General features: G+C 38.8%; 1 protein-coding gene across 11 annotated transcripts in view; it reads right to left on the bottom strand.

Annotated features, from left to right (window-relative positions):
- The window catches only part of LOC141735603 (adenomatous polyposis coli protein-like), a 159,817-nt gene that overhangs the window by 32,542 nt on the left and 113,939 nt on the right, over nt 1-13,336 (bottom strand). For 4 of the 11 annotated variants that reach the window (XM_074568649.1, XM_074568650.1, XM_074568654.1 and 1 more), the window contains 2 exons: nt 5,364-5,468; nt 1,587-1,685 (listed from right to left, as the gene is read on the bottom strand). In XM_074568649.1, coding sequence (XP_074424750.1) covers nt 1,587-1,685; nt 5,364-5,468 — 204 coding nt within the window. Of the gene's footprint in view, nt 1-1,562; nt 1,686-5,363; nt 5,469-13,336 lie in introns of all 11 variants that reach the window. The other 7 variants (XM_074568651.1, XM_074568652.1, XM_074568658.1 and 4 more) reach the window with 3 other exon arrangements.

The raw sequence follows: 13,336 nt of genomic DNA, 5'->3' as shown, positions 1-13,336 counted from the left end.
ACTAGAATTGCTGAAGCAATAGAAATCTTAAAATTTATAAAATTGCATGATCACATGCAAAATCCACCAAAATACTCTTGGAGCCAATTTTATAACATCCTAGCATCCCAGTTTGTAGATCCTTACTTCCTGGTTTGGGAAAAAAATCAAACACAGTATTAAGACAATCCACTTGGATTCTTAAATGAGAGTGAGTTCAGTCTGCTTTATGCACACCTCTTTACAAACATTTTAAGCAGCAGCTATAGTCCACCGTTATTTAGATTTGGAAGGTAAAGTTTTTGTGAGAGAATAAAGTTATAGAAGACATCAAAATCTGGTGTCTAGATTTGTGGCACATATATTACAGGAAAACCTCTAAAATATATACATATATTCTTTATATATACACTATACACAGAGGTATCTCTTTTTGGATCTGTAATCTCCACTGTTTTCCCTTCTTCTCATGCATTATTTTCAAGATTTTCTTACCCCACAGCACACTAAGATGGACCTATTTGTCTTTTTCCTTCTACACTCAGTCCCTTTCTCTGCATTCAGGGCTCTCCCCTTGTCTGCACCTTTTGGGAATTCTACACTTTATATTGGGAAGTAGCAAACAGACACTCTAACTAATGTCACCTCCATTTGGTGCATGCATACAATGAAGGGCAGAAATTACAACATAACACTGTTTTAAGGTCCAACCTAACTTAATACTATATCAAGGTCCCAGAAGACTGGGATCAGCACCACATTGATAATATCTATATTGCTGCTGATGCCAGAGGCAGTATAAACTTCAGTGGTTCAGGAACTCAACTGTGCGTTACAGATTTGCCCTTTTTTCCTCTCTTCATGCTGCTCATATATCTTGAGTACACTCTCTATTGTAAGCTCCATCTCTATTTTTTCAGTAACTTTTTAGAATACACTGCAGATATATATGAAAGGTTGCTTCAAAAGATGGAAAGAGGACCTCCTATTTCTATTGAGAAAAAGGAAATTGCAGCTAAGGAGATTTAGGTTAAATACGAAAAATTTTAATAGTAAAAACTGAAAAAATGATAGATTGCTTATCATTAAAGCTTTTACAAATAGTCTAGACAGCTTTCACGTGCTGTCAAGAATGATCTTGATAACAATAATGGGAGATTTTTAATTGATGATCTCCTCAAAGTCCCTTCACATTTTCTATTTTCAATGACTATTCAATTCAAATATTTTAGTCACGACAAGCATTTTCCATTCTCCATTATTCTACGTCATATTATCTGAATCACTATAGAGACAATGAGCAGACATTTATTACCATCAAGGTTTTATGTAACTTTTTTTTTAAATTTAAATCTCTTAGCAATGCCATCAATTTTGAGGACTCAGACTCCAGTAACATATTCCAAGAACTGCTTTTAAAAGGGTTAGTTTTCATAATGGATTATGGATCACCATCACAAGTTTTTTAGGTACTCAAATTATTTCTTGCAATCAAATTTTCCTTATTGATCATTCAGCTAATATTGGCACTATTGGCAGAAACAATGAGGTTATTGTATTAGTAAAAATGTAGCATTAGCAACCTGTGATTTGTAATCTTCGGTTACCTTGGTACCCAGATGATTTGTCAGTCTGCAAGGAACAGAATAGTTATTACTAGAGTTCATAACACTGGCTGTCTCATGGTCCATTCGAGCAGCAGAACCCTAAAAATTTAAGCAACAACTCAGTATAACACAAAGTCTAACTGCAATACCAACTATTGCCTAAATCAGTTTCAGCCTTGGATGATGAAATCATATTTATAATATTGAACTGGCAGCATGTGTTTTGGTTAAGTCAAGTTCCCCCACCTGGACATAACTTAAATGTCACTATTAAACCCTCTACTTTTAGGTCAGATTATATAGTGAGTAGGAATAAGCCTGTACTACCTTCAGAACACCATTGGATATGCAGGAATTGACAAGGAAAGAGATTCATCTTGACAAGGAGTAACCTACTTGAACTTGTCTTTATCAAAAGCAAATCACAGGTAGATTAATCTGTTCTATTTTTCAATGAAATGCTATGAAATAATGCTGACATTATTTACTGTAATTTCTCAAGAAAGTATGGTAGATAACATGTTTCTACCTCTTGTAACAACACTCAGTTATTAACATCTTTGCCCTTTTTTAATCTATTTTGTGTACTTACACACAACCCCCCTTTTATCTTCTCATGCACTTCTTTGGAGTGGTGTTTTTGTGTGTGTGAGTGTGTGTTTAGTTGTTTAGTTCTTTCTTTTTCTCTGCTTCCTGTCTGTGAAGCTTCCTTTACTATGTCCCTCTCTCACAAGAAGATTCCATTCAGTTTGGGGCACTTAAAAATACATTTCAATAGTATACAATTTAAGGGAAAATTGTTCCATTTGTTTCATTGCTGTACTGGGTGAGCTTTATTTTGTCTCAAAATTGAGCTGAGTGCTTTCTTATATTGAAGTTTACCCAACATTCCATTGTCCTGAGCCTGCGTCACTGTATTAAGTGACTTTTTCCTGTATCAGCTCTAATAGAGGGAAGAAAATTTCCTAAGAGTTCTTAATCATTTTATATATACCTAGGTGAAAATGCTACCCCTTGTGATCAAAATAGGTGGTAATATGATAAATATTTATCTGGAATCATGTTTGTCCTCTTAACAAAAAAGCCCAAATAAAAAAATAAACTCCAGAACTTGAAAAATTACTTCATATTTTAACTGTTAAACACTAACTGTGAAGGAATCATAAATCGTAAATATTACTGGACCATATCAGTGACATTTAAAAAGTCATGTACAAAATAATGTATACTATTTTAAAGACACAGGTCTTTTAATCTACTGACTTGTAATTTCTGGTAGAAATTATAAAAAATAACAGAAAAAAATTCTAGTTATACTGGAATATTTAAACAGACTCATTTAATTCTCCATTTGAATCCAGAACATTTCATGCATGTTCCAGAATAAGTATTAACATAGGATACTAAATAAGTACAACTAGAATGATTTAAATTCACACATTATTTTATTCCAATATATATTTCCTATGTAAACAAGCACTTCTTTTTGCTGTTATGGATGGGAAAATTTGAAAAACATAAAGCTTGGAATGAAAACTATATTAGCCTTCCTAAATTATTTCACTTTAATAATCTGCAGTGCTATGAATATGGGAAAGAACCCTGAGATTTTTACACTGACTGATCCATTAATATCATCTTAACCTCAGATTACATTCAGAGGATTACAGATTTTGTATATGTACATGCCAAAATTCTCCACTCTTAAGTTCAATATACTCATTTTATCCGAGAAGGAAAAAAAGATGCAAGTTTGGAGCACTACTTATTAAAGTCCAGCATAGTTTAGGCAGAAATAGCATACTTTTCCTATTGTTTCTAAAAAACAGTATCAACTTTGATAAAAATAACTATTATTTCCTTCAAAGCCTTCATTTTTGGCCTCACTACTTTGAGGATACCAGGAGGACCAAATTAAATGCAATTACCTTTCTTACTGGCTCCTAAAGACTGATCTGAAAGAAGCAGTATAAGACATGTGTAGCCATTCATCTGAGAAACTGGACAATGACAGAGATGGACATGGACCCTTCTTGTGTAGAACCTTTCCAAATCTTTTCCTATCCTTCTACTTCATCTTGTTTTCTCTTTTTATACTTTCCTGTCTTTCACTTGTTGTTTGTTGTACTATACTTGCTATTTACTCTGTCAGGTTGTGTTCCCTATTTTGTGGCATATTTTATTAATACCTCATTGAATTCCTTTATAAAATTTGCAAAATAAATGTTTCAATAAATTTCACTACAGTGGCAGAATAGTGAGCATAGTGGAACAGAAGAGAAGATAGCTGTAAGATGGTACAGAAAAGGACATGGTTGAATCCTGAAAAATCCTTTCTTCAATTGGCAAATTTTCAATTGGCAAATTTTCAATTAGCATTGCTCATATGACTACAAAACCAATTAGCCCCAAATTATTCAGTTAAAACTGACATCCTCAGATGTCTCTTAGACCACAGATTCAGAGCCCTGGATCTATCGACCTCCAGGAGGAAAGAACACAAATGTTTTAAATATTTTAATGAGGCAAAGTTCAAAATTGCTCAAATCCTAAACATAAAACCTCAAATGAAGAATTAATGGTCTACTTGCATAATGTCTGCCAAGGCATATTCTTCCTTCCTTGTAAAATATCTGTTGTCTAAAATAACTCCCGATTCATACAATCAAGAAAGAAAATACAGCCACAATGCATCAATTATTTAAATACATTATGCTTCCAGCCCCAAAGCAGCGCCGAATTATTTTTTTTTCCCAAGCAATAAAGCTGTCATAAGAATTAGAGTGAGAGCCTCAAGTAACTGTTCAGATATAGCAGAGAGAACTTAATTCAAAATGGTGATCAAATCTTTCAAAAGCAAAAGTATGGGCTAAGCTTGATGTTAAATCAAATTAAACACTCAAGCCAAACAACAATTTATATTCTTTCTGATAAATCTTCTTGTACAGGACACTTTCAGAAGTAATTCTACTTCCCTAAAGTAGCACAAATATTTTACACATGAATTAAATGATCAAATTTATAGCGTGAAGCTTTAAGAGCTCAAATTACTAATGTGACTGTCTCAACTACAACTGGAGATTATGAAGTGAATGAACATTAATTAGTGCATGATATATAATTAAAGTATCTTTAGCCAAAGAAAGAGGTCCCAAACTTGCAAAAATATTAATATAAAAACATAAGTAAAGAAGAATTTAATGTAGCCCTCTAAATACAGTGCTAATGTCCTTCACTAATAAAAGGAATGACAATGAAAGACTATTTAAAAGCATTTATATAATCCTTCAGCACACTTCCAGGAGATTGTCTCATTGATAATACTGTTTCAAAGCTTTATCTAAAATAGCATTAACAAAATATTAATGATAAACCTGCCATTTGATTGTTTTCATTTTTAAAATCACTGACATTTCTCAAGTGAAATTTCAAGCAATTTACCATAATTAAACCATACTTCTAATATTACAGTTCACCTAGAATAAAATGCATTTTCCATAGTAATTCTTTTTATTTGCTTCTTAGTAATAGGCTCATTAATTGTTTAAATAAAAGAAAATGGATCCTTGCATTATGGAATGTTTACACTTCATCCTATTAAAACATTTCTTTCTAATAAATGCAAGAAATATTCTCACTTCCAAATGTAATGAAGAAAATTGTAAATCTTTTAAAAATGAACAGGCATGCAAACACAATAAGGTAGATACCAAAATATAAGCATTGTACATTTCAAGTATTTAATTGTACTATCAACATAGAAAATAATCAATTTACCTGACCAGTACCAGTAGTTGCTATGCTGATTTCTGCTGTTCCTTGACCTTCATTGTGCCTCTCTGTATCATGGGAACCCGCATCATGTTTGCTTTGAGGTGCCCTCTGTTAATACAAGAATGTATGAAATTATATACAGAAATGAAGTACACTTTAACATTCAAAGCTCTCTAAACTATAAATGTATCAATGCTGTATCTTCAAAATGCCACTGAGTAGTGCTTTGTATTTCATAACTCTTAGCCTCAGTAATTAACAGCTGAGACAGAGTGTCTTAGAAAAATTGCAAGATGAAAGCAAAGCATGTCCTCTCAGGATTATAGTCCTGCAAGACAAAGGATTTGCTGTGAGACACAAAACACCATTCTCTACCAGCTGTGCTCACATCACTATCAGAAACGTAACAGAATTGGAGCAAAAAACTGTCTTTTCCGCAGTGTCATGTGATCTGTGCATTTACTTGGAGACAAGGCCTAGCACAGTTAAATTAAGATTCCCATTCAAACACAAACATTTTCTGGGTGAACAGAAGGGTACACATATAGGACGAATCTTTCTATATTTTAATGACAAACAGTGCAGGAGTAATCACTTTGATGCAAATAAATTTTAAATAATCTGCCACTGATCAACCTAATCATATTTTATCAAAATGAATGCAAATGATACAGCAACCTAGTACAGACACATGTTCCAGTTTCTTAAGGCAATACAATTTTCAGTACGACATGAAAATTAAACTGTTGTCACTTCCACTCAGAGAGATCATGAGATCAACACCAAAAATAGGGCTTTATATATTTCCTTAATAAAGCAAATAGAATAACTGAACAGAATACTGTGCAAAGTGTCCAACATCATCCACTAATTTGTTTAAAATGTTACAGTTTTTTAGAATGACATAAACCATTCTTGTCCTTGTAACTGGCTTGAAGTCTGAAATTCAAAAGGTATTACCTTATCTCCAAAGCAGGATTATTCTTATATTTTGATGCCAAGCCTCATTTTTCTGGCTCAGAGGCTACTACCATAACAGACAGTTCTCTCTTGGGTCCCTCTCATTTCATTTGCATAACTATACTTGGTTTATCAAATTCCATTTCTATGGGACTTCACAATTTTTATGAGCAGTTCAGCCTATGACAGCATAGTCTGCTTCATCTTGCTTTATGCAAATTTCTCTGTAACATCTAGCAGAAACATAGTTCTCTTCAATGTACGTATACTAAAATGACTTTCATTACCTGAAAAAATGGTGAACGCACTCATACAGTACCACTGGCATGCACTCTTAAGTTGTTTTATTCATATAAAAACATTAGTTTCAAACCCAGAAAATATTTAACATCCAAAAGGATTTCAGAAACCAGTAAATAACTGATTAAATACACATGAAATAATAATTTAGAAATAAAAATTAAAAAATTAAATCCATATGGGTTAAGTAATGGAAGAAGATACTTCAAAGAACACAGGAACATTAAACAAAGTAATAACGACAAAATTGAAAGTTATAATTGGTAACATTTTCCTTAATATTATATGTTTAAGTATGGAGAATGAATAACCACAAGGCAAAACTCTCAAAATATTTTAGCAGATAAAGTGTTGTTATTCTTTTAAACCTGATCTGTAGTTTTAAAATTTACCATCTCTATCAGTGTGTATGAAATTATATTGTTATTGCTGCTAATACAATGACTAAAGAAATTTTGGTTCCCAATGCAACAGCAGGACCCAGTCAAGATAAGCCGTTGTAGTATGTGCTGAATACAGTATAAGGACTCTCCCTGTCTCAGAGTACTTTCAATCTTGAGTATAGTATAGTATAGTGAAGTGATGAGTTTGACATAAAATCTAGATCTAAGCCTCCAATGTAACACAGGACAGAACTTTCCAAACAGTCATTAGATAACAATAATTTTTAATCCCATGAAGAAAGTAGCATTCAAAGTATCTAGAGGCAAAAAGCCGAACCGTTCATTAGCAAGGCTCTGAATCACTGTGTTGCCCAGTTGATGCTATTTATATGTTATTCTTCCAAGAACAGTTCCAAGTTTGGGGCCTGAGGAGTGGGGGGGAGTAATTTATTAAATAGTTTTGATGCATCTAGAGAACAAAAAGGAATCTATTTCATTCCCTGACAACATAAGAGAACTCTCTCCCACATTCTCTGTCCCTCTCTTCACACTCTTTTGTTTACTACATGCTATTTACAAAAGAGGTGGCTTGAATGCACCATTAGCAAGTTTGCTGAGCATACCAAACTGGGAGGTGCTGTTGACTCTCTTGAGGGACAAGAGGCCTTGCAGAGGGATCTAAAAAGATTGGAGCATTGGGCTATGATTAATGGGATGAAATTTAACAAGTCCAAATGCTGGATTCTGCACCTGGGATGGAGTAATGCCAGGCACAAGTATAATTTAGGAGAGGTGTGGCTGGAGAGTAGCCCTGTAGAAAGGGATCTTGGGGTGCTGGTTGACATTAGGCTCAATATGAGTCAGCCCTGGCAGCCAAGAGGGCAAACCGCATCCTGAGGTGCATTTAAACACAGCATAACCAGCTGCTCAAAAGAGGCAATTATCCCATTGTATTCAGCATCGGTGCAGCCTCACCTTGAGTACTGCATGCAGTTCTGGGCCACACAATTTAAGAAGGATGTTAAGGTACTTGAATGCATCCAGAGGAGGGCAACAAAGCTGGTGAAAGGGCTGGAAGGCATGTCCTATGAGGAGCGTCTAAGGACTCTGGGTTTGTCTAGTTTGGAGAAAAGGAGACTGAGGGGCAACCTCATTGCTCTCTACAGCTTCCTGAGGAGGGGAAGTGGAGAGGGAGGTGCTGATCTCTTCTCCCTGGTATCCAGTGATAGGATGCATGGGAATGGCCCAAAGCTGCGTCAGGGGAAGTTCAGACTAGATATTAGGAAGCATGTCTTCACTGAGAGGATGGTCAAACACCAGAACAGGCTTCCTGTGAACACCTGAGGAACCTGAACGTATACAAGTCTATGGGACGTGATGAGATGCACTACCGCCCTGTCAGCCTCACCTCTGTGCCTGGGAAGATCATGGAACAGATCCTCCTAGAAGCTATGCTAAGGCACATGGAGGACAGGGACATGATTTGAGACAGCCAGCATGGCTTCACCAGGGGCAATTCCTGTCTGACCAACCTAGTGGCTTTCTACAATGGAGTGACTGCATCAGTGAACAAGGGAAGAGCAACGGATATCATCTACCTGGACTTCTGCAGGGCCTTTGACACAGTCCCCCCCCCAACATCCTTCTCTCTAAGTTAGAGAGATATGGATTTGATGGGTGGACTGTTTGTTGGATAAGGAACTGGCTGGATGGTCAGTCGCATCCAGAGAGTGGTGGTCGGTGTCAGGTGCTCGATGTCCAGATGGAGTGGGGTGACAAGTGGTGTCCCTCAGGGATCCGTACTGGGACGAGTGCTGTTCAACATCTTCATCAATGACATAGACAGTGGGATTAAGTGCACCCTCAGCAAGTTTGCAGATGACACCAAGCTGAGTGGTGCGGTTGACATGCCAAAGGGATGGGATGTCATCCAGAGGGACCTGGACAGGCTTGAGAAGTGGGCCCGAGCAAACCTTATGAAGTTCAACAAGGCCAAGTGCAAGGTCCTACAATCCTCATTATCAATACAGGCTGGGGGATGATGTGATAGAGAGCAGCCCTATGGAAAAGGACTTGGGGGTACCAGAGGATGAAAAGCTGGACATGAGCTAACAATGTGCACTCGCAGCCCAGAAGGCCAATCGCATCCTGGGCTGCATCAAAAGAACCGTGGCCAGCAGATCCAGAGAGGTGATTCTCCCCCTCTACTCTGCTCTGATGAGACCCCACCTGGAGTACTGTATCCAGCTCTGGAGCCCTCAGCACAAGAAGGACATGGACCTGTTGGAGGGGGTCCAGAGGAGGGCCACAAAGATGATCAGAGGGCTGGAGCACCTCCCCTATGAAGACAGGCTGAGAGAGTTGGGGTTGTTCAGCTTGGAGAAGAGAAGGCTCCAGGGTGACCTTATAGCGGCCTTCCAGTACCTGAAGGGGGCCTACAAGGAAGCTGGGGAGGGGCTGTTTGCAAGGGCATGTAGTGATAGGACAAGGGTTAATGGTTTTAAACTAGAGCAGGGTAGGTTTATATTAGACATTAGGAAGAAGTTCTTCACAGTGAGGGGGGTGAGGCACTGGAACAGGCTGCCCAGAGAGGCGGTGGAGGCCCCATCCCTGGAGACATTCAAGGCCAGGCTTGCTGAGGCTCTGCGCAACCTGATCTAGTTGAAGATGTCCCTGCTTACTGCAGGGGGGTTGGACTAGATGACCTTTAAAGGTCCCTTCCAACCCAACACATTCTATGATTCTGTGATTCCTAGAGAGGTGGTCGATGCCCCAAGCCTGTCAGTGTTTACGAGGCATTTGGACAAGGCCCTTAATAACATGCTTAAATTTTGGTCAGCCCTGAAGTGGTCAGGCAGTTGGACTACATGATCATTGTATGTACCTTTCAACTGAAACTATTCTACTCTATTGTATTCTAGTCTATTTATATATATATACACACACAGAAGGATGACTAAAATATACTTTATATCATTTTAAAAAAAAATATATATAACATTATGGTAAAAAATTAATATTAATCTCTGTCAAACTGTGATTTAGTTGTTATAAAGATAGCATAACCACTAGAAGTATGCCCCTTCTTTGCAGTATTATTATTATTATTTTAACACTGAAGGTAGGATCTGTGAATGAAAATATATAGGCTACCAACCACATGAGCTAAAGAACCACAAAATGTAAACAACAACATAGTCTATAATCTCTACATGTGATACAGCATCTAGGAATGGCACACAGATCCAGTGCATTAAACAGAATGTCCAATTCTGGAACATCATTTTTGAAGAACTGTGAAGCAGAATGAGTGAACTATGATTCTGTTATCTCAGAAGCTGGCTGTGTACTCGTGTGAAGTGTCCTTACAGAAGTTCTTATTTAATCATCCCTGAAATGGATGAATAACAAAATCTCATACATGGAATGCGATGACTGTGAAGCGCACAAGAAATATTAACATTGGTGTGGTGGGTTGACCTTGGCTGGCTGCCAGGTGCCCGCCATGCTGCTCTCTCACTCCCCCTCCTCAGCATGACTGGGGGAGAAACTAAGATGAAAAACTCATGGGTCGAGAGAAAAGCAGTTTAATAAGAAAAGCAAAGGTCACGTGTGGAAGCAAAGCAAAGCAAAAAGATTTATTCTCTACTTCCCATCAGCAGGTGATATCCAGCCACTTCCTGGGAAGTAGAGCATCAGTACGCGTAGCGGTTGCTTAGGAAGACAAATGCCTTCATAACGAATGCCCCCCACTCCTCCTCTGTTCTCTTAGCTTTTATTGCTGAGCATGACGTCATATGGTATGGAATATCCTTTTGGTCAGTGTGAGTCAACTGTTTCAGCTATGTTCCCTGCCAAACTCTTGCCCACCACCAGCTTATTGGCCTTTCGGGGTGGGGATGGCGGTTGGAGAGACAGCCTTGATGCTGTGGGAGCACTGCTCAGCAGTAGCCAAAACACTGGTGTGTTACCAACACCTTTCTAGGTACCAGTACAAAGCACAGCACTATGAGGGCTGCTATGGGGAAAGTTAATTCCATCCCAGCCAGACCCAATACAATTGGTTTCTGAAAAGCCTTGTCTTGAGCTTAATCTATGGGCCATGTTCATACTTTAGCGTACCTTTTTTTCTCCTAATAAAAGACTTTTTCATACTAAATTTGTCTGTGGAAAGCTCAAAAGTTGAATCTTTCAAGCCAAAGTGAAATTGCTAGATGCAGAGAGGAAAACGATTTCTCATGATTTATCTGCAAGGGCTTGGTGAAACTGAAATACTGTAAATCTTATTACAGTCTCCCTTTCTGCTTTCTGAAGAAACCTCTTTCTCTGTAGTTGTTCATTTAAATTATAAAAGTGTTCATTCAGGCATTAGCTGGGTTTAGAGCTCCTCTGTCATTCCTGAATTCTACCATCACACTACAAAAGAAACAGTATGCTTGTTTGCTTTTGTAGCAAAATGGTGAAAGACTGCAAGTGCCTATTACAGGCTCCCCTCATCTTGTCACTATGCTCTAAATGCTTTTAAAGTAAACAGGAACTATCACTTGTCAATTGTTAATTTCCCTGTATTTACTAGTAGAATAAAGACAAATCTCTCAGTGTGACGTTTTCAAGAATGGTAGGCCTTGATTCTTTTTCCTAAGATAACCAATTACAAATAATTTTACTTAGTACTTTGTAAAAATGAGTTGCAAAAGTAGTCCCTTAGGTATTGCTTAGTTTCCCTACTAAGGAAGCTGATAGCTGTTTGATAATCTGATAATGAACTGCTTTCACAGTGGTGTGCACGCACAGATGCCTCATTTTACAATTTTACCTCCAAAAGTTATAAGTGTCATTTTAGTCAATTGTGATCTCCATAAACATCGATTGAAAAAGTTTGTTAGGTTTGACAACATAGTTACCACCATAAGTGACAGTTGATTTCCTTATCCCTGTCCTGGTCTGAGGTAAAACAGAACCAACTTTCTGTTCAGTAATTTTAGTTCTTAGCTAGGCCTCTTCTAACTCTCTGAAATTAACAGCATGTTGTGCCGAAAACTGTTTGTTCTCAGAGTGATAAGACCGATGTCTATAGTTCATGCCAAGGAAGGATATGCAGAGAGGTTCTTGATTATACTTATTGCTATAAAAACCAAGGTCAGCTAATTTCGTTATTTGCCCCACTGGAGGGTCAGAAACAGAAAAGCGTAGAGGGATCCCACCTGCAGGGAGGAGTGGACAGGACAGGTGACCCAAAACTGACCAACAGGGTATTCTATCCCATCTGCCCCATGCTCAGTATAAAAGCTGAGGGATCAAAGGGTCAACGCTTTTTCTTCAATGGCCGACGTCTGAGGAGGACCCTGCCTGTTCATCTGCCTTTGATCCCGATTCGTGGGTTCCTGACTCCATCTGTGGAATCCAGTTCCCACCCATCACTGACTCCAGTCTGGGACTTCCCCAGTGCCTGCAGGTGACATCGTTGTCGTGGTTTAGCAACAAAGAGCCAGTGCCGCTTGCTTGGGCCTTCCCAATACAGGAAGAATCAGAAGAAAAAGGCAAAACTCTTGGATTGAGACAAAGGCAGTTTAACAGAACAGCCAAGGGAACAAGAAAAACAACAACAGTAACACGGACAGAGGAATATACAAACACGATTACAGAACCCCCGCTCCCCGCCACTCCCCGACCAGACCCGGGGATGCCCCAGCCTGCTCCAAGCAGGACTTCCTGCCCCCTCCCCCAGCAGCTCAGGGTGGGCATGGCTCACATGGCATGGAATACCTGTGAGCCTGGGGAGAATTAACCCTATCCCTGACGGAACCAGGACAATCATCCTGTGAGCTTGATACAGTTTTGTGTATATTGTATCTATTTCATTATTTCCTTTTTATTTTATTATGTTATGAAACAGGAGCCATGGTGATGGAGGATGCGGAGAAGGCGGAGTTACTGAATGCCTTCTCTGCTTCGGTCTTTACTGCTCGGCCCAGCCCTCAGGAGTCCCAGGCCTGGGGGAAAGAAGACGACTTCCCCTGGGTTGAGGAGGATCGAGTGAGGGATCATTTAGGTCAATTAGATATCCACAAGTCCATGGGCCCCGATGGGATGCACCCGAGAGTGCTGAGGGAGCTGGCAGAAGTCATTGCTGGGCCACTCTCCATCATCTTTGAAAGGTCCTGGAGAACAGGCGAGGTGCCTGAGGACTGGAGGAAAGCCAATGTCACTCCAGTCTTCAAGAAGGGCAAGAAGGAGGACCCGGGGAACTACAGGCCGGTCAGCCTCACCTCCATCCCTGGAAAGATGATGGAACAGCTCGTTCTGGGCGTCATCTCAAGGCATGTGGAGGAA

This window comes from Larus michahellis, chromosome W, assembly GCF_964199755.1.
Source record: "Larus michahellis chromosome W, bLarMic1.1, whole genome shotgun sequence".
NCBI classification, from domain to species: Eukaryota; Metazoa; Chordata; class Aves; order Charadriiformes; family Laridae; genus Larus; species Larus michahellis.
Note: the sequence above shows the minus strand (reverse complement) of the source record. Positions and strands in the feature narration are given on the sequence as shown.